General features: G+C 56.2%; 1 protein-coding gene across 2 annotated transcripts; it reads right to left on the bottom strand.

The window, feature by feature from the left end:
- Positions 1–2,617: 2,617 nt before the first annotated feature.
- On the bottom strand, positions 2,618–18,099 carry Disp2 (dispatched RND transporter family member 2). 2 transcript variants are annotated; one of them, XM_070005792.1, is made up of 8 exons: positions 17,934–18,099; positions 11,386–11,712; positions 11,113–11,142; positions 10,860–10,983; positions 10,490–10,605; positions 10,194–10,321; positions 9,757–9,854; positions 2,618–7,949 (listed from the first exon to the last, which is right to left on the bottom strand). In XM_070005792.1, the coding sequence occupies exons 2-8, from the start codon at positions 11,694–11,696 to the stop codon at positions 4,710–4,712; spliced, it is 4,047 nt and encodes a 1,348-aa protein (XP_069861893.1). In that variant the 5' UTR covers positions 11,697–11,712; positions 17,934–18,099; the 3' UTR covers positions 2,618–4,709. The 2 variants fall into 2 exon arrangements, with proteins under 2 accessions (XP_069861893.1, XP_069861892.1); XM_070005791.1 differs by lacking the exon at positions 17,934–18,099 and adding an exon at positions 14,038–15,312.
- Positions 18,100–18,765: the final 666 nt, after the last annotated feature.

The following is an 18,765-nucleotide window of genomic DNA, read 5'->3' as shown; positions in this document are numbered from 1 at the left end:
GGGCCCGGCCCCGACCCGACCGGAGCAGCGGGCAGGGCCCAGACCCCGACCCGACGGGAGCAGCGGGCAGGGCCCGGCCCCGACCCGACCGGAGCAGCGGGCAGGGCCCGGCCCCGACCCGACGGGAGCAGCGGGCAGGGCCCGGCCCCCAACGGGTTTGGCCGGCAGGACTGACTGCGGCGCCGCCCTCGTGGGGGTGTACCATCCAGGAACTGGACGACGACCCTGTTAGATACTCACCAACTGAAGGAAAAAGTACACGGTGCTGTGAGGGGAAAAAAGCAGAAGGATAGGCTTGGAGTGTGAGTGAAGATGTGATCCTTGCTGATTGGGGGGGGGGGGGAGGAGGGGGAGCAGGAGCAGGAGCTGATCCCCATACACTGGAGAAGAATAGACAAGTGCAAAGTTCCTCCAAGGCGGAAATGGGGTTTTCTCCTGTAGGAACTGGAAGATAGGACCAAACCAGGCTCACGCTGGTCATCCTAGCTACTCTGGAAGATTGTGGTTTGAGGCCAGCCCAAATGAGAGACCTTCATCTCCAGCTAGGAAGGTGGCTCAGTGGTAGAGTGCTTGCCTAGCATGCATGAAGCCCCGAGCTTGATTCCTCAGCACCACACACACAGATAAAGCAGTGGTGTTGTGGCTCAAGTGGTAGAGTGCTAGCCTTGAGCAAAAGCAGCTCAGGGACAGTGCCCAGGCCCTGAGATCAAGCCTCAGGACTGGAGGCAAGGAGGGAGGAAGGGAGAGAGAGAGAGAGAGAGACCTTCTTCTCAATGAATTTAAGGGGAAAAAAAAACTATGTGTGCTGGAGCACCCTGTTTCTCCTTGTGCTACTGGAGAAGCACAAATAGGAGGATTAGGGTTCATGCTGGTCTGAGCACAAATGCCAGACCCCAGGAAGAAAAAGAAGGTAGGAGAAAGGTACAGATAAAGCAGGAAAGAAGCAAAGTGGCAGCCTTTGTGCCAAGGTAAAGGGATTCAGTTTTATCTTAAGAATAATAGGGGGCTGGGAAGGTGGCTCAGTGGTAGAGCACTTGCCTTGCATGCATGAGGCCCTGGGTTCGATTCCTCAGCACCACATAAGCAAAAAGAAAAAAGCCGTAATTGGTGCTGTGGCTCAAGTGGTAGAGCGTTAGCCTTGAGCTGAAGAGCTGAGGGACAGCGCCCAGGCCCAGAGTTCAGGCCCCATAACTGGACCCCCCCCCAAAAAAAATAGGAAGCCACTCCACACATTAGAAGAGTGTCATCATATATATGTATATATATATATATTTTTTTAAATTTATTTTTGCTTGTGGAGCTATCCCTGAGTTCTTCAGCCCAACACAAACTACCACTCAAGCCACAGCACCACTTCCAGGTTTTTGGTGGTTAATTGGAGACAAGTCTCACAGACATTCCTGTTTGGGCTGGATTTGAACTGCAGTCCTCAGATCTGAACCTCCTGAGTAGCTAGGATTACAGGAGTGAGCCACTGGCACCCAGCTAATTTAACACTTCCTCTCTGTGATTCCATGTTCTTGCCTCATACCTGCTGCAAGTATTTGGAGGTCAGCGCGAGCGACTGGGGCAGTAGAAGGAGTGTGGGGGGAAATCATTTGTTACCCAAGAGGAAATTAATAAGGCTCAGGAGAAGCCAAATAACCCTCATAACAGATGCCACCTGTGGAAAGCAACTATCCGGTAAGCTGTAGCTTATACTGGAGGTGGGAATTACCCCTCCAAAAACTGAGCGCCTCCTCTTTCTGGTCTCAGGAGGCCATATTCAATTCTATTTACTCTTTGGAAGTTATTTCCTAACCTGTTATGTAAATAAGCTAGCATATTCTTGGAGATGGAGAAAAGCAAAATCCACGTAAGGCAGCTTTAAAAGTAAGTCTTAGGATAAGGTTGGGAGTAAGGGAGGGAGGGAGAGAGAAAGAAAGAGGGGGGAGGAGAGTGAGCGAGCGAGCGAGCGAGCGAGCGAGCGAGCGAGCGAGAGAGAGAGAGAGAGAGAGAGAGAGAGAGAGAGAGAGAGAGAGAGAGAGAGAGAGAGGAGAGAGAATCCTTATTACATCATCCACCCCCAGGCTTGAATGTGTGTGGATAATCACTGTTTTGTGTAGATGTGTTGGGAAATTGAGAATTCGGCTTTATTCCTTTCTTTCCTTCCTTCTTTTCTCTCTTTTTTTTTTTTCCTGTCAGTCATGGGGCTTGAACTCAAGGCCTGGGCACTGTCCCTGAGCTCTTCAGCTCTACCACTTGAGCCACAGCACCACTTCCAGTTTTCTGGTGGTTAAAAGGAAATGTCTCCACAGACTTTCCTGCTCAGGGTGGCTTTGAATCAGTATCCTCAAATCTCAGCCTCCCCAATACCTAGCACCTGGCTATTTAAGATTGGAGGGGGGTAGGTCTTACAATGTTGTTCCATTTGTCTCCCAACTCCTAAGTTCCAGTGATGCTTTTGCCTTGGTGGCTAGAGAAGCTGGGACTTCTGGAGTGAGCCAAGAATGACTTATCTTGATTGAGCCAACTGACTTGGTCAGTCTTCTGTGCCCATGAGTTCTGTACCTGCAGATTCAACCATGCAGATTGAAAATATTTGGGGTGGGGTGGGAAAAAAAAACCACATCATAACTGAACTCATACATATTTTTTCTTGTCATTATTCCTTAAACAACACAGTATAACAACAACTGACACAGCCTCTACATTGTAGTAGGTATCGTAGATCACTAGAGACGATTTGAAGTATATTGAGGATACGCGCAGGTTATAAGCAAATACTACACCGTTTTACACAAGGAACTTGAGCATCCTTGGATTTCGTCATTGCGGGAGGGGGGGTTCCCGGAACCAATTCTCTGTAGATACCAAGGGACAACTGTACTGTCTTCTGTCATCTCCGTAACTCTTAGGTCTCATTTAGATTTCTGCTTCACTGGTCATGAGCTGCTGGGGGTGGGAGGTAGGTCTCAACAACATAGGAACATGACATAATCAAGCCAGCATATCCTCTGAGTCACTCCAGCTCTACGACAGACGGGCTGTAGAAAAACCCCTAATCTTCCTTGACACCCCTAGGGAAACTGGCGTGGATCTATGGTTTTCAGGGCACATCCTGAGGGGCTGCCAAGAGCCTGCAGGACCCCAGGACCCTTGGTGTTAGAGTTCAAGGCTTCTTTTAAGGAAGGGTGGTCAGGCTATAGCCTTTGGAAACTGCTGGAAATGATATTCTCAAAACGCCTTCCAGTCCATGTGTAAGGAGCTGGGCTCTCTGAAGGCACCCTCCCCACCTCCCCACAGCGGTGCCCCTCCTAATACCATACGCAAAGCTGTTCATAGACTCCCTGGCGCCACCTAATGTATGAGCTGTGACATGGGTTGGACCTTCAAGGTAGACTCCTTGCTTTGGGTAGGTACCCAAGTCAGATACCCAGTGCCCCATTCCCCCAGATTTGTTCTTTAGAAGCTCAAGACTTGACCCAGAGAGCAGTTTCAGACTAGTACGTTCCCCAGAAAGGGCAGATCTGAGTTCTTTCTTAGCTGGATTATTCTGCTGGACCATGGCCTTCCATCCCTTAGTTCCTGTCCTGCCAGGCCTCCGTGTGCACTGCGGCCTGAGGATCAGGTCAGTGCTCGTCTGGAGGCTGGCCGCTGGAGGTCCCTCAGAGGATTCCAGAGGGGAGGATGGGGTGTATGGGGGACACAAGGAGGCACCCTGGGATCTGCTCAGAGTGCAGCTTATTCTGGAGATGGGCGCCCAAAGGGGGAGGCAGGGTTTACACACAGACAGCCAAAAAGGCAGGTTGGAGGAAAGTACTAGAAGCAAAGGATCAAGACAAGCCAGGGACCAGTGTCTCTGAAGCTGGTAGCCAGAGTCTGAGAGTTGTGGTGATAGAATGAGTCAGGAAACCGCTCTGCCAGGGCCCGCCACGTGAGCGGGGAAATCGATGGCTTCCTCAGTCTCTGTGTGTTTCCCTTGCTTGTTGGGGCTCACAGAACCTCACCGCCCCGTAGCAAACTGCTGGACACAATTATGGGTTCCTCTCAGGAGCGGAGGATCTTGCAATTTAGCGGTGCTCTGTGGCTAACCATTGGCTTCCCGCCAGCCAAGTCTGCCTTCCTGGCTTCCAACCAACAGCCAGCTCCGCTCAGCCCTGGGAAACTGCTCACACTGGACAGCAGTCCAGGAAGAAGCCCCCAGCCCGATCCTGGCCAGAGACGTTCCCCAAAGAATGAAAAGCTTCCTGATGAAGAGTCAATGAATGAGAAGGGGGGTGATTCAGGAGGCAGTGGAGATTGCTGAGGGCTCTTCTGCTCAGTGAGGTACTGTCAGGGTTGTAAGGACGGGGTACCCCAGGGTCACTGAGCATCTTGCCACTTGGGAGAGGGCCAGAGCCATCTCCCCTGATAGAGCTGCACATCCAGCCTCCCCTCCCCTTCCAAAGGAGGGGTCCTTCCTTATTGGCACGGTGGGGGCAGACAGGCCCTCAGCAGGTCACGAGGAGAGCCGGGTATTCCCTCTCACAGGTCCTCCCCACCGAGTCCTCCAGATGTAAGGGATGAGTAGCAGAGAGATCAAGGCTGGAACATCTGGCAGGGTTGAAAAAAATCCATAGCTGGAGGGTGTCACTTTGGAGAAATACCTTCAGGCTCTAGCCTGGTGCGGGCCCTGCCTCATCATCAGGGACAGGTCCGCAGCCTGGTCTGGCCTCTGGCGACCTCCTCTAGGTGCTGTAGCCGGAGGTGTAGGCATTGGGCCTGCGGAGCCACACATCTGGCAGATCTGGCTGGCTGTTGGGCAGCATCACAGGGCTGCCATCTGGCCCGCCGCGGCCCTTCCAGGACGAGCTGCTGTGCTGGGAGCTGGCCAGGGTCGGGTCGTAGATGGTCTCCTTCAGCGCCAGCCAGAGGGTGTCACGCTTCCCATTCAGCTGGCCCCGCTCAAGCGCGGGCTTCCCGGCATCATCCAGGTCTTCTGGGCAGATAACCACGGAATCCGGCACGCGGGCACTGGGCTCGGAGGCGCTCAGGCAGGTGTCGTCGGAGACGCTGAGCCCCTCCAGGGTGCTGGCTGAGGAGCAGAGACCATCAGGAAGTTCTTCCGCCTTGGACTTGGGAGAGGGGGGCGGGACTTCCGGGGAGGCCTGGGGAGGCTCCGCCTTCTGCTCCTGGGAGTCCTGTGTCACCCAGCTTTGCGGGTTGGGGCCAGCCTGCTTATAGGGCGAGGAGGTCTGCAAAGCCGGGCACTGGCTGAACACTGCCTGGTGGTCCAGGAGCAGGTCCCGCGGGGAGGCGGGCACGAGTGGGGGCCGGCCGCAGCAGCTGCCGTCGTGAAACGGCAGATCCTCCGAGAGAACCGAGGGCCGATGGGACAGCTTGCTGGTGGCCGTGCTGGTGTCAAAGCTGGGGCTCCGGCGCCGCGCCAGGGGCTGAAGCTCGTAATGCTCGGGGCAGATCCCAGGGATGCCTGCCCCGGGCCGCGCCTTCTCCTCGTCAGGATCCTCCGTGCCCGCACCCCACGGCAGGTGCGCGCAGGGCCACAGGATCTGCCCACAGTTCTTCTCGGGCCCGAAGAAACAGCACAGAGACTGGAAGAAGAAGCTGGCGAAGCCACAGCTGACGAACTTGACCATCATCAGGGTGATGCCCAGCTTGCGATAGAGCAGGACGGTGGAAGGCAACATGATGACGCCCGAGGCAAACAGGGCCGCCGTCCCCATGGCCGTGGCCCGGCTGGTCTGGCGCAGGGAGAAGGCCACACGGCTCAGGCGATCGGGATGTGGGCACAGGTGATAGGAGATACAGTAGTTGATGGTGAAGTCCACCGAGAGGCCCACCGAGGCAGACAGGAAGAGAGCCTCGGCCGTGTTGAGCTGCCACTCGAGTAGGACCAGCAGGCCTGCAGTGAGCAGCACCGTGCCCGCCACGGCTGCCACTGAGAACAGGCTGAGTGGAACATTCCAGGTGCCCAGCAGCAGCGTGGCAAAGGCCAGCGCCAGAGCCAGCCCCAGCACCACGGCGGGTTCCGTGCTCAGGCTGTGCTGCAGACTGTACAGCTCTAGCCGGCTGGTGAACCAGCCTCGGCGGAGGCCCGAGGGTGCCCTGCCCAGCTCGGAGGCCAGCCAGCGGCTGACTTCGGTGTAGAAGTGGTGGACCGGGCCGTATTCGGGACTGTATGGGAAGTTGGTCTGGAACTGCAGGACCAGGGCAGCGAGGTTGCCGTGGGCATCGAAGCGGAGCCCCAGGTCATGGGTGCCATCGGGGCTTTGCTCCAGAGCCATCATCTTGAGGCAGTGCAGGAAGAGCTGGGGGGCCATGGGGAAGTCTGTCTGGCCACAGCAGAAGTCAGGCCCGAGGCGGGCACAGCTGGGACTCTCCATCCAGCTCTGCAGGGCCTCCACCAGGCACAGTGTGGGCCACCCCTTGGGCTGGGTGCTGAAGAAGCTCTGGTTCCGGGCTTGGTGGCAGAGTTCCAACAGCCAGTCCTGGGCCTCCAGGCTGCTGACGGAGAAGTCAGGATCGCTCACCAGGGAGCTGTTGCTACGAGGGTCCAGGGGGTCGCTCGTGTCCACCGGCAGGATGCCCCACACCAAAACCACGGGCAGGTGGCCGCCCTCGTCTGGGGGCAGGTCCTCGAACAAGAACTGCTGGCGGTACTCGGCATCGAAGCGCTCGAAGGGGTGGCTGGGCCGGAAGACCTGGCCCCCGGCAGGCAGCAGAATGGGCAGCTGCAGGCGGGGGCTGACACCGCCGATGTAGCCGCCCCCCACCGCCAGCGCCGCGAACCAGCAGATCCAGATGTACCGGAACTTGATGACCCCACAGGGCAGCAGGCGCTGGAAGAGCAGGCGGGAGAGGATGGACACGACCCTGCGGAGGCCGCGGATCCGCCGGTGTATGGCCAGCAGCAGCCGCAGGGGGTCGCTGCCGCCCCTCGGGGCCTGCCTGGGCAGACAGCCGCGGGCCAGGTAGCGCTCGTGCAGCACGGCCGAGGCGGGCAGCCAGACCAGCGTGAGCCCCATGTGCACCAGCACGGCGGTGCCCATGAAGAGGGCGAAGCAGCGCACGGTGGGCAGGCGGCTCAGGTAGCTGCCGTAGAAGGCAGCGCCTGTGGTGAGCCCCGAAACCAGCAGCAGGTAGCCAAAGTGGTGCATGGTGCGGCCCACGCGCTGTGCCAGCCCCCCGGAGGGCACCTGGCTCTTGCTGAGCCGCCAGAGGTCGAAGAAGATGAGGGTGTGGTTGACGCAGACGCCACTGAGCAGCAGGAGGGCCGCCAGGTTGACGAAGGGGAAGTAGGCCATGCGGAAGGCCACGTGGTAAAGGAAGAAGGCCACCATCAGGGAGCCCAGCACCCCCAGCAGCACCATGACTGTGATGAAGAAGGAGCGCAGGTAGAGGGTGACGCTGAAGAAGATGACGGCCAGGGCCAGCAGGGGGTACACTGTGTCCAGCGCCAGGAAGTGCTTCAGCAGCACCTGCTTGAGGCCCAGGTCCATGCCACTGACCGATGTGTAATTGTCAGAGACCTTCTGGACATCGGCTAGGCCATCCAGGTAGATGTCCAGCATGGAGGCGTCCTTTGTGATGGGCAGGAAGAGCAGGCCGAACTTGAGGGATGGCACCTGGTAGTCAGCCGTCTGGGGACTCAGGAAGTCCCTGTCCAGCAGGAAGTGCAGGAGTTGGTACACAGCCCCGCTGCGGGCGCACTTGGTGGGGACCTGGGCACAGAATGGGGGCTTGTCCGGCTTGGATCCCAGGCAGGAGGGCACGAGGACCCCACGGTGGTAGTAGGGCGCGCAGTACCGCAGCAGGGCCAGGGTGCGAGCCGCGTCAGCTTCCGTAGTATCCAGACAGGAGGAGCGGTTGGACAGCACGGCCAGATAGTTCCCGAGGGACCAGCTGGGGCAGCACTCATTGGCTGCGGTGCGCTGGCACAGAGCCCCAAAGTGCGGATGGGAGCGGATCTGTGGGGCACACAGTATGAGAGCGCTCAGGAGCAGTCGGTGGGTGGGGGAGGCTCCAGGCCCCCCAGCCCTGGCCTAACCATTCACACTTCTTCAGGTGCAGGTTGGAGACAAAGGGGTGACTTGACAGCCCAATATCACTGGCTTGTTTCTGAGTTCCCTTTGGCTTCTGGCCCAGGTGCAGGCAGCTACATGTTGGAAGAGCCTCAGGGATAAGAGGCTCTGCCCTGAGGACTCCTATGGTGGGTCGGGGGGGGGGGTCCACACACTCCAACTCTGCACTATTGGGCTGGAGGTGACCTTCACAGCCATGTATGGGAAAAGGTCAAGGTGCCATGGGGCTGGAAGGAAGCCAGGTAAAAAGCAGAAGCCAGGACATTGCTGTCTATGTGTGCCTCTTAGTCTGTCTCTGTCTTTGTCTGCCTCTCTCTCTCTCTGTGTTTGTCTCTGTAGGTGTCTAGCTGTCTGTCTCTGTCTCTCTGTCTCTCCGTGTCTGTCTGTCTGTCTCTCTCTCTTTCTCTCTTTCTGGGCTGTTTAAATCCTCCTGGAGCCAGACCTCATGCCTCCTTTCCTCCTCCACAGACTGTTGCCACAGCAACAGCTGTTGTGTACAGAGAGTTCCAACCTGGAGCCAGGGGCCCTGCTCTGCTGCTGGTGATCTGCCTGCCTGGCCTTGGGGCTGAGATCATGATGATAACGGTGGTGACACTCGCTGAGTGATTGCAGTATTATCTGCTCATCCTATACACAGGACTGGGGGTAGAGCAGGTGCCTTGCACATACACAATCCCCTGGATTTAGTCCCCAGCACCACCAAACCAAAACTAGGCAGAAGCAATGTGCACAGCAACAACCTTACCCACCAAGAAGGTACAGTCATGGAACAAGGGAGCCTTAGAGCTGGCCTTGAACTCAGACATCTGACTGCAGAACACACGTCTTTCTGGTTCTCGGGATGGCAGGTGTGATGCAAGGGGGCTTGGGCTATGGAGTGATTTTAGCAGCAAGTCTTTCTATAGCTGTTAGCATAACTGGCAGGGTCTTGCTGGGGGTTGGGGCCTTAAAGCACAGAGTCTCAGCTCCCCAGCCTAGGACCTCCTCAACAGCTTGCTCTGTGCACGTGTGTGTGTGTGTGTGTGTGTGTGTGTGTGTGTATGTGTACATGCACGCATGCGCAGGCACACCTGCACTAATACTGGATCTTGAACTCAGTGCTGGCCCTTAGCTTTTTTCACTCAAGGCAGATGCTGTACCACTTGAACCACAGCTCCATTCTGGCTTTTGTGCTGGTTAATTGGAGGTAGTGTCACAGACTTTCCTGCCTGGGCTGGCTTTAAACTGCTATCCTTAGGTCTCAGCTTTCTTAGTAGCTAGGCTTATAGGTGTGAGCCACCACTTTCCAAGAGCTGCATCTTGGCTCTTCAAAAACTTCTGCCTGGGCTGGGAAGGTGGCTCAGTGGTAGAGTGCTTGCCTTGCATGCTTGAGACCCTGGGTTCGATTCCTCAGCACCACATAAGCAGAAAAAGCCAGAAGTGGCGCTGTGGCTCAAGTGGTAGAGCTACCCTTGAGCTGAAAAGCTGAGGGACAGTGTCCAGGCCCAGAGTTCAGGTCTCACGACGGACAAAAAAAAATCTGACTGCTTTTCCCGCCCCAATTCCAAACCTGTCAGCAGTGTTGGGAAAGTTTTCTAAGTAGAAAAGGGCTTCTTCCCACTCCCCGCTTGCAGTCTGGCTCTGTTGTGTCTCCTTAACATCAAGTCCCTCGTGCCCCCTTCTTCCCCGCCCCCAGCCTCCCCCGGCAGCTCACCTGCTCCTGTTCCATGCGGCACATGGAGTGGATGGCATGCAGGTTCCACAGGCTGCCCCCCGAGGTTGACACGAACACCAGCTTTGCATGGCTCTTCTCTGCAACACAGCCCCCCCAACCCCCTTGGAGCTCACCCTTTGACCCCGGGTCCTCAGCCCTACCACAGGGAAGAGGCTCACCCAGAGCTCCTGAGGGTCAAACTCCTGGGAGTCCCAACCCTTACCCAGTGGCTGGATTTCATTTCTGCGCACCCCGTTCCCCCCCCCCCCCCCGCCGTCTTTCCTGCTTGACCCTAGCTGGTTGGGGCTGCAAGTCAGCTGCGCTGGCTTTGCTGTGCCGGGCTGGCTGCTTTCCCACAGTTATCCTGGGACAGCCCACCCTGCTGGCTGGGGGTGGGAGCTGCCCCTGCAGCCAGGGCTGGCGGGGCTGCAGCTTACCTGGGGGGCCACAGAAGAAGCTGTCCTCCCCATTGTCATCTATGGGCTCCACCATCCTCCGGGCCCGGACCACGCTCTCCTGGGCCTTGCCCCAGGACGCGGGGCTCAGGGTGCTGTGGAAGGTGGAGCTGGGGCGGGAAGAACGCGCAGAGTAGGCACCATTAGCAGCGAAGGAGGCCAGGGACCACTGCCCAGGGCGGCCCAGCAACATGAGGGGGCCACCCACTGCCCCTTTCCTGGGAGTCTTGCGCTTTCTCCCTTCGCCATACCCCAGTGGAAAGATGGGAACCTGTTACCTGTTCAGTTCAGGGTCCGGAGAAAGGGAGAGCAGGTTCTTGGGGCCGGTGAAAGCCTGTAGTGCTTTCCAGACTTCTAGCTTTCGCCCAACATCTGTGTCCCGAGGCTCGAAGCCCTGCGGGGAGAAGAGAGAGAAGAGCAGGTGGGCAGAGGGGGAGGAGCTCCCCATCTGTTCCCTTTTTACCTCTGCCCTGTTGACTCCTGGGGGGGGGGGCGGGAGGTCCCACCCACCTGGGCTGTGGACACAGGATCTCTGTATCACCTGTACAACTTCCATTGTTACCACCCCAGCTGGGGCCGCTCCACAGCGGCCATCCTGAGCTGTGCTGGCCAGGCCAAAGGCCCCTGTGATTTCCCTTGGGCTCTCACCAGTAAAGGGTCCGAGAAGTCGGGCAAGCGACTTCCCAACAGTCCTGCCAGCGTGCACAGGAGGATGAAAGCCAGACACAGCAGGATCACGGTGCCCGGCCACTCAGCGATCAGCTGGGAATAGCTAGGACAGAGCGAGGAAGCCCACATGAGCCATGGTTGGTAGTAGGGAGCTGGTGAGCTTAGGGCTCACCAAAAAGGGGTCGTTAGCAGCCTGGTCCCCCTTAGGAGTCTACGGGAGGCCCATGCCTACCTCTTGGGCATCCGGTAGGTCCGCTCCTGCCTGAAGAAGAGAAGAAACCACACTTGCTAGAGTCTTCTCCGTGTGTGTATGTGCACATGTGTGTGTGTGCGCATGTGTGTGTGTGCAGGGCTTTTCCTCTCCCAGCTCCCAACCCCTCCACACCACCCAGCCTGCCCCCTCCACCGGAGCAGGGCACAGCCACGCTGCCTCCTAAGAGACCCCCAAGGATCTGCCCCACCTTCCAGGGGGGCAATCAGGGGGCTGTTGGTCCCCCCTCCTTACCTGACGCTGACCACGTGACGCTGCGCAGGTGGCTTCCAGGTGCCATCGTGCTGGGAGGGCACCAAGGAAGGGCTGTAGTTGGAGACATGGGAGCACAGGGCTGCCTGGTCTCCCAGTCCTAGTAGCGAACTGCCTTCTTGATATTCGTGCGGCCCTCTAGAGTAGCCGAAATGACCAGGAGCTAAGGGACTACTCGGGTCCACAGCCTGGAGGGTGGATGCGGAGGGCGCCGGGACGGAGGCATTGGAAGGGTCCTCCAGGGGGCAGGTGTGGAGGGAGCAGCTCCTCTCCGGGCTTGCCTCGGGGGCCATGGCTGCCGGCTGGGACCTGGGAGATCACAGGTAGGGGAGAGAGGGGTGGAGGATGGGGCTAGAGCACCCCACATCCCAGAATTGTTCAGGAAGGCAAGGAGACAGGAGGAGCCTGGGGTTGTCTTGACCCTCCATCTGAGGAAAAGGGGAGGGGGCGAGGTCGCAAAGTCTGCATCTTGGGGGAGCATGCTTTCATCCAGCACTCAAAAGGACATGGTTGGCCACCATGCCCCAAGCTGACACGCTTTTGTATGCACAATCTCATTTACTCGTGGCAAACAATTCCGTAAGGTAAGAATGGCCTCGTTTTTGTAGACTTGAAAACAGAGCCAGTGAGGGGTAAGGAGGGGACTTTGAGAGCAGTGCAGGGTCTTCTGACTTGTGGCCCATGCTCCTCCTGCTACAGTTGTTTCTCCTCCTCTCCTCCTCTCCTCCTCCTCCTGCCTACTGTTCCTCCTCCTTTCTCTCTCTCTCTTTTTATAGTCCTGGGGTTTGAACTTGGCTTCACACTTGCTGGGTAGGTGGTGTAGCTACTGGTGCCCCCAGCTGGTCCCTTTATTCTCCTGACACATCTAGGCACTCTTGGATCCTTTGAACATTTTCTTTTGTCAGGTTGTTCCCTGCCATCACCCCAGACAATCGCAGAACCTGGGGGGGTGGGGGGCGGCAGTCCATGTTTCCTTATTTTGCCTTTTCTTTCGTCTTTTTTTTTTTTTGACAGGGTCTTGTTATGTAGGTCAGGCTGGCCTGAAACATATTCCTGCTTCATACTCACAAGGACTGGAAATACAAGCATACAGCATCATGCCTGCCATTTAAAAAAACATTATGGATGTATGGATGTATGTCAGTTGTGGGGCTTGGATTCAGGGCCTAGGCACTGTCCCTGAACTCTTTTGCTCAAGGCTAGTGCTCTACCACTTTGAGCCATAGCTCCACTTCCAGTTTTGGAGTGATTAATTGGAGATAAGAATCTTATGGGGCGGGGGGAGAGTCTCATGGGGACTTTTCTGCCTGGCTGGCTTTGAACCATGATCCTTAGATATCAGCCTCCTGAGTAGTTAGGATTATAGGCTTGAGCCACCAGCATTTGGCTTCCATTTTTGTTTGTTTTTGTTTTGCCAGTTCTAGGGCTGGAACTCAGGGCCTGGGCACTGTCCCTGAGCTTTATTTGCTCAAGGCTAGTACTGTACTAGTTGAGCCACATAGCTACTTCCAACTTTTTCTGTTTATATGGTACTGAGGAATCGAACCCAGGGCCTCATGCATGCTAGGCAAGTGCTCTACCACTAGGACACCTTCCCAGCCCCTCCATCTTATTTTTTAATTTTCCCTTTTTGTCTTTTTCTTTTCTGCAGAGCTGGGAATGAATCTCAGGGTCTCACTCATGTTAGGCACGTGTTCTGAGTTACTTTTTAAGAATAATCTCCATGCAAGTCTTACCTCCTTGGTGACGCCTTCCCTGACTATTTCAAGTCACCATGAGCTCTGTAATCCTTTACCCTGCCTGATGCATAACTCTGCATGATGGAGTTGTGTCTCTTGCCTGTCTTTCCTGTGGAAAGTGGGGCTGGAGAGCAGGGACTGATGGCTATGGGCCAAAGTCCTGGCCACAGCAGTGTGTGCACATTGCCCATGGAGATCAAGTTATGCCTGGAGACCAAGTGGAGGACCTGGAAAGATGAGGCAAACTCTACTTCTATTTTATTCCATTTTCAGGAGGATGTCTGGCTATGAGAGAATAGTGCTCACACTGAGGGCAAAATGGGGGAGCAGTGAAGGTAGGCTCCTGGCCCTGTCACGCCTTAGCCTGAGGTCCCAGGAGAGAGTCATGGTTGTCAAAATATTAGCACCCTTGTCTGTTTTGATATGTGAATCAACTAATGGGACACACGAAAGCTGCCTGCTGCCCGGCCTGCGGAAGGCACGTTGGACTTTTCACCCTTTCCCACACTTATATTGCAAATGGCATTAAAGGTGTGTATTTGCATTCTTAACTTGTCATCTTTTGTTACCTTAGGCAATATGTCTCCATTTTAGAATTTCTCACACCCTGAGTGTGTGTGTGTGTGTGTGTGTGTGTGTGCATGTGAAATGAATGCCTATATATACACATTTATAATGTATATACGTATGTAGTCTTTTAAAAGTTTTAGGTAGTTTATTAATTGTTCTGGGGATCAGACCTAGGACCTTCTGCCATTAAGTTATAGTCCCCGGCCCTTGTTTTGTTTGTTTGTTTTTTGAGACAGTATCTTACTATGTAGCTCAGGCTGACCTGGAACTCACAAACCTGCCTCAGCCTCCTTAGTGCTGGAATTATAGCTGTGTCCCGCCATACCTGACATGGATGTTTTTCTCTTCCTCCTTATCCTCCTCTTCTCCTTCTTCCTCCTCCTCTTCCTCCTCCTCCTCTTTTTTTTTTCTTTTGAGATAGGACTCAAATTCAGTATCTGACACTTTCATTGGCTGGTGCTCTACCACCTGAGCCATGCCTCTAATCCCCTAGGCTGGTTTTGAACTGTGATCTTCTAGGTCTCAGCCTTTTGAGTAGCTTGGATTACCGGTGTGAGCTCCCAGCACCCTGCTGGATAGTTACTTCTTTAAGGTTTGAAGTCCCATAGTCTTTATTTTTATTTTTTGAGTACCTGGCCTGGACTGAGTCCTGAGGGTCCTCAGTCTCCCTGTTTAGAGCACAGGCTGCCTCCTAGTGGTCAGAAGAGTGAACTGCCAAGGTGCAGCAATGGGCCAGTTCTGGCTGCCCCTGGTCTTGGAGCACCAAGCAATGGAATTCTCTTTAGAATGTCTGTGCCCCTCTTTAGAATGTCAATTTCTTTTACATGAAGGAAGCCAGCACACTGGGGTGGGGTGGGGTGTTGGCAGAGCACCCTTGTTCAGTTGGTTCTTCTTCAAGGAACATCCTTGGTTAGTTTCCACGAGGGTCTCCTTAGCACCAGATCCTTCCCTTCTACCTCTACCATGCCTCTCTGAGGAACTAGGATCCGCTGCTCCTTGTCTAGTCTGACTCTTCTTCACCTTGCCAGCCATGGTCAATATGGAGAACTGAGAATCCCTCCACATCCTGACTGCTGTGGACTACGGGCCTCTCCTGCAGCCCTCCCAGCGCCCAGCCCAACTCCGGGCTTCTGCCAGCCCCTGCCCGCCTCTGCTCACAGGAGAGCAGTGATGGGAGTTAAATGCTCCTGTCCTCCCTTCTCCAGCCTTTTGGTTCTGCAGCGCTGACTGGGATGAGTACCTTCTTGGTCTGCCTGCCGGGCCCAGCGGCTGGTAAGCTGAGTGATGGCAGGCGGGCAGGCATGCAGGCAGGTGGGGGGCGGGGAGAGGAGGATGGAAAGTGGTGATGCTGGCCTGGGTCAGGAGGAAAAGATCCCAGCAGCCAGGGCTAGCCTGACTGAACTCCAGACACAGAGCCCCAACATGGGAGCCTGGTGGTAGGCAGATATTTGTGTGTATTAGCCTTGCCCCAAAAGCCTACGGAAAGGCCATGTGGACATTCTTGTGGTTCCACAGAGTGGCCAGACAGATAGTTGGGAAGCAGCTCCCACCGCTGGGAATAAAGAGGTCATTTGAAAAACTCAAGGAGGGCTGGGAAGGTAGCTCAGTGGTAGAGCGCTTGCCTTGCATGCCAGAGGCCCTGGGTTCGATTCCTCAGCACCACATAAGCAAAAAGAAAAAAGCTGGAAGTGGCGCTGTGGCTCAAGTGGTAGAGTGCTAGCCTTGAGCTGAAGAGCTGAGGGACAGCGCCCAGGCCCAGAGTTCAGGCCCCATGACCTGACCCCCCCCCCAAAAAAAAAACCAAAAACAAAGCCAGCCCGGGGCAGGAAAGTATGTGAGACTCATCTCCAACAAACCACCAAAAAACCAGAAGTGGCGCTGTGGCTCAAGCCTTGAGCTGAAGAGCAGAGGGACAGCGCCCAGACCCAGAGTTCAAGCCCCACAACCAACCAAAAAAAAAAAAAAAGTTATTTTGAATATCTCTGTGGTGGATACAGGTTGCTGGGCATGGTGGTATGTGTCTATAGTCCCAGCTACAGGAGAAGCTGAGGCAGGAAGATTACTTGAGCTCAGGAGTTTAAGGCCAGTCTGAACAATAAAGATTTTATCTTAAAAAGAAAATAAAAATGTAGGGCTTACAAAGGGGCTGGCTACTTAGCTGTGCTACAGAGCACGCTTTACAAAGGCCCTGCATTTAGTCCCTAGCACTGAAACATGAAATACATAAAGGAAGAAAAAATTATGACAAGTGTGCAGTGTGTGTGATGTGTGTGTGGTGTAGGGGTTGTTCATGTGGTTTGAGTGTGATGTGTGTGTGGTTTGTAGGGTGTTTTTGTGGTGTGTGTGGTGTGGTTTGTGGTGTGTATATGTGTGATGTGTGTGTGGTGTGAGGGGTATTTGTGTGGTTTGTGATGTGTGTGGTGTGGAGGGTATTTGTGTGATGTGTGTGTATGCATGGTGTGTGAGGTGTGTGATGAGGGGGTATTTGTGTGGTTTGTGTATGATATGTATGTTGTGAGTGTATGTGGTTTGTAGGGTGTGTTGAACGTGCAGTGTGGTTTGTGGTGTGTATGTATGTGTGTGATATATGTGTGGTGTGAGGGGTGTTTGTGTGGTTTGTGGTATGCGTGTGATCCCTGAGGTGTATGTGGTTTGTGTGTGGTGTGGTTTATGGTGTGTGTGTGGTGTATGTGTGTGCCATCTTATACACTGTGTACCTCTCCCTAGAGTGCCACTTTGCTCAGCAGGAACCCCGAGTCTATACTAGGTAGTGTCCATGGTCTCTGTCCAGTGTGGAGGGAGCCTGGGGGGCCCCCAGGGCCCCTGGGAATTGTGGGAACACAGCAAGTGGCTCTGGGGCCCAGGGGAAATGAGCAGACTAGACAGGGCTGATCTTTGGCAAGATAAACCAGACAGCAAATGGCGCTCCTGCCCAACTCCCTGAACAGCAGCTCTGGCTCTAGGCCCCTGCACTGCTGCTGCTGCTGCTTCTTCCTCCTCTTCTTCTTCTTCTTCTTCTTCTTCTTCTTCTTCTTCTTCTTCTTCTTCTTCTTCTTTTCATCTTCCCCTCCCTCTTCCTCCTTTTGTTTGTGTATGGTTTGGCTTCGCTTTTTCTTTTCTCGGTGGCTGGGGAGGGATGCAGGGTCTCAGAGCTCTTCCTCAGCTCCAGCCTCACCTATCTTTTTCTGGTTGGACATAGTCCCAAGCTGGTCCCAGGTGCGAGGAGCACACCCCTCCCCCCATTCACCCTCTGAAGAAGATTCTGTTCCCTCCAGAGTGAGGTATTTGTAACACAGGGAACAAAATGTTTGCCTCCACTTGTGGGGCTCTCTCTTCCCTTTGAGGGGCAGAATGTGCGTTTTCATTTGGGATAGTCGGGAAACAGTGTTTCCATCTCTGTTTTTTAGCCTCAAAGGACTGCACTTTGCTTTCAGCCCAAGCGGGAGCGAGAGGCAGTGTCATGTCAGAGGAGAGAGCTGGGGGCGGCAGGACACAGAAATTGCGCCATATTGTTACCTGGCTGGAGTGCTCCATCACACACAAGGTGGGGGAAGGGCTCCTTCCTCTCCCTCCAGCCTGGTGGGGGGGCGGGGCGGGGGCGCTTCAGGGGTCACACAGACACCCCAGGGCAACCTCCAGAGCCTCTTAGAGGCCACCTCAGTGGGGGGGGGGAGGGGAGGGATGGAGGAGGGGGAGGGGAGGGATGGAGGAGGGGAAGATGCAAAGGCAGACAAACATGATGATGATGATGATGATGATGATGATGATGATGATGGTGGTGGTGGTGGTGATGATGGCGGCGGCGGTGGACAGTCCCTGACGCAGCTGCCAAATGTCTCCCCGCTTCGGTGAACCCCCTCCCCGCCCCCCCCCCCGCGGTACATCACGCACACCTCCCCATGCACACGGACACGTTGCAGCCTGGTCTGACATTACGGCGGGTGGGGGCTCCAGGGGAGGCCTCGGCGCACAGGCAAGGCCGGGGGACGGTGGGGGGGTCTGAGGCCTAGGAAAGGGGGGTCGCAGGGAGGTGGGTGGGGCAGGGCTCCCCGGGAGGGGGAAAGCGATGGGGGCGGGGAGGTTCTCAGGGGCGAACAGATTGACGTGGCAGGAAGGGGGCTCCCGAATCTCCACCGCGCCCCCCCCAAAAAAACGGGGGGCGCTCGGGGAAGGGCCGGGAATGAGCGGGGGGGGGGGATGGATGGCGGCTGTGGAAAATACCTGGAGCCGGGGGGTGCTGAGCAGACCTGCGAGCCGGACCTGCCGAGAGGTCCTCCTGCCTGTCCCGGGAGCTGCCGTCCGGGGCTCACCGACCGCCCTCAGGCCGCGGTTCCCCGCCGGAGTCGCCGCCGCCACGTCCGTGCCCGTGGGCGGCGCCGCTGTCCGGGAGCTGGTGCTGAAGCAACGCCAACGACGGACTCGTGCGCATGCGTCAGCTCCAGCCCGCCAGTCGCCGGGCGGGGCCGGGGAACATTCCAGCCAATAAGCTGGCGTCGGGGGCCGGGCCGGGGGCGGGGCCGTCCGAGAGCGAGGCTCGCTGCAGCGCCGCAGCGCGGGACCAGGGGGGCTCCGTCTGTCACCGAGGCCGCGCGCTGCGGCACCGCGCCTCGCTCCTGGCCGGTCTGAGCGCTTGTCCTTAGGAGCCCGGCCGCCTGGGGTGGGGTGGAGTGGGGGCGGGGGCTCAGGCTGCTCCTCGGGAACTGGGGTGCAGCCCCGGGTTAGAGATAAGAGAACCTCAGGATTTAAAAAGCAGCCTGCGTCTGTCACTAGCGCAGGCCCAGGGCGGGGGGAGGGGGCGGGGGGGGAAGAAGGGGGGAGGCGGGTCATTCTGAGTCTCCATTTCCTGGCTCCTCTCCTTTCCTGGCGGGGATGGGGGGGGGTAGGCATCCATCTGCTCAACTGGGTTTTTCCTTGCTGTCCATTTGGACTGGACCTGGCTTCTGAATCCCTCAGCCGCGGAGCCTCGATTTCGTGTATTATTATTATTATTGTTATTAATTTTTGAAGTGGGCAATAAGTGGAGGGGAGGAGGGGGAGAGGGGAGGGAGAAGAA

The sequence above is a fragment of the Dipodomys merriami genome, unplaced genomic scaffold, assembly GCF_024711535.1.
Source record: "Dipodomys merriami isolate MVZ:Mamm:240054 unplaced genomic scaffold, mDipMer1.0.p SCAF_69, whole genome shotgun sequence".
Lineage (NCBI taxonomy): Eukaryota > Metazoa > Chordata > Mammalia > Rodentia > Heteromyidae > Dipodomys > Dipodomys merriami.
The sequence above is the reverse complement of the archived record's forward strand: the minus strand, read 5'-3'. Positions and strand labels throughout refer to the sequence as shown.

Excerpts from the sequence above, each read along its gene's own strand:
- Disp2 (XM_070005791.1), bottom strand. The coding sequence starts at position 14,189 with ATGGCTCAGGTGGTAGAGCACCAGCCAATGAAAGTGTCAGATACTGAA. Across the intron at positions 11,713-14,037 it reads GAGAAAAACATCCATGTCAG|GTCCCAGCCGGCAGCCATGG; the intron begins GTATGGCGGGAC and ends GTGATCTCCCAG. Across the intron at positions 10,606-10,859 it reads ACTTCTCGGACCCTTTACTG|GGCTTCGAGCCTCGGGACAC; the intron begins GTGAGAGCCCAA and ends TTCTCCCCGCAG.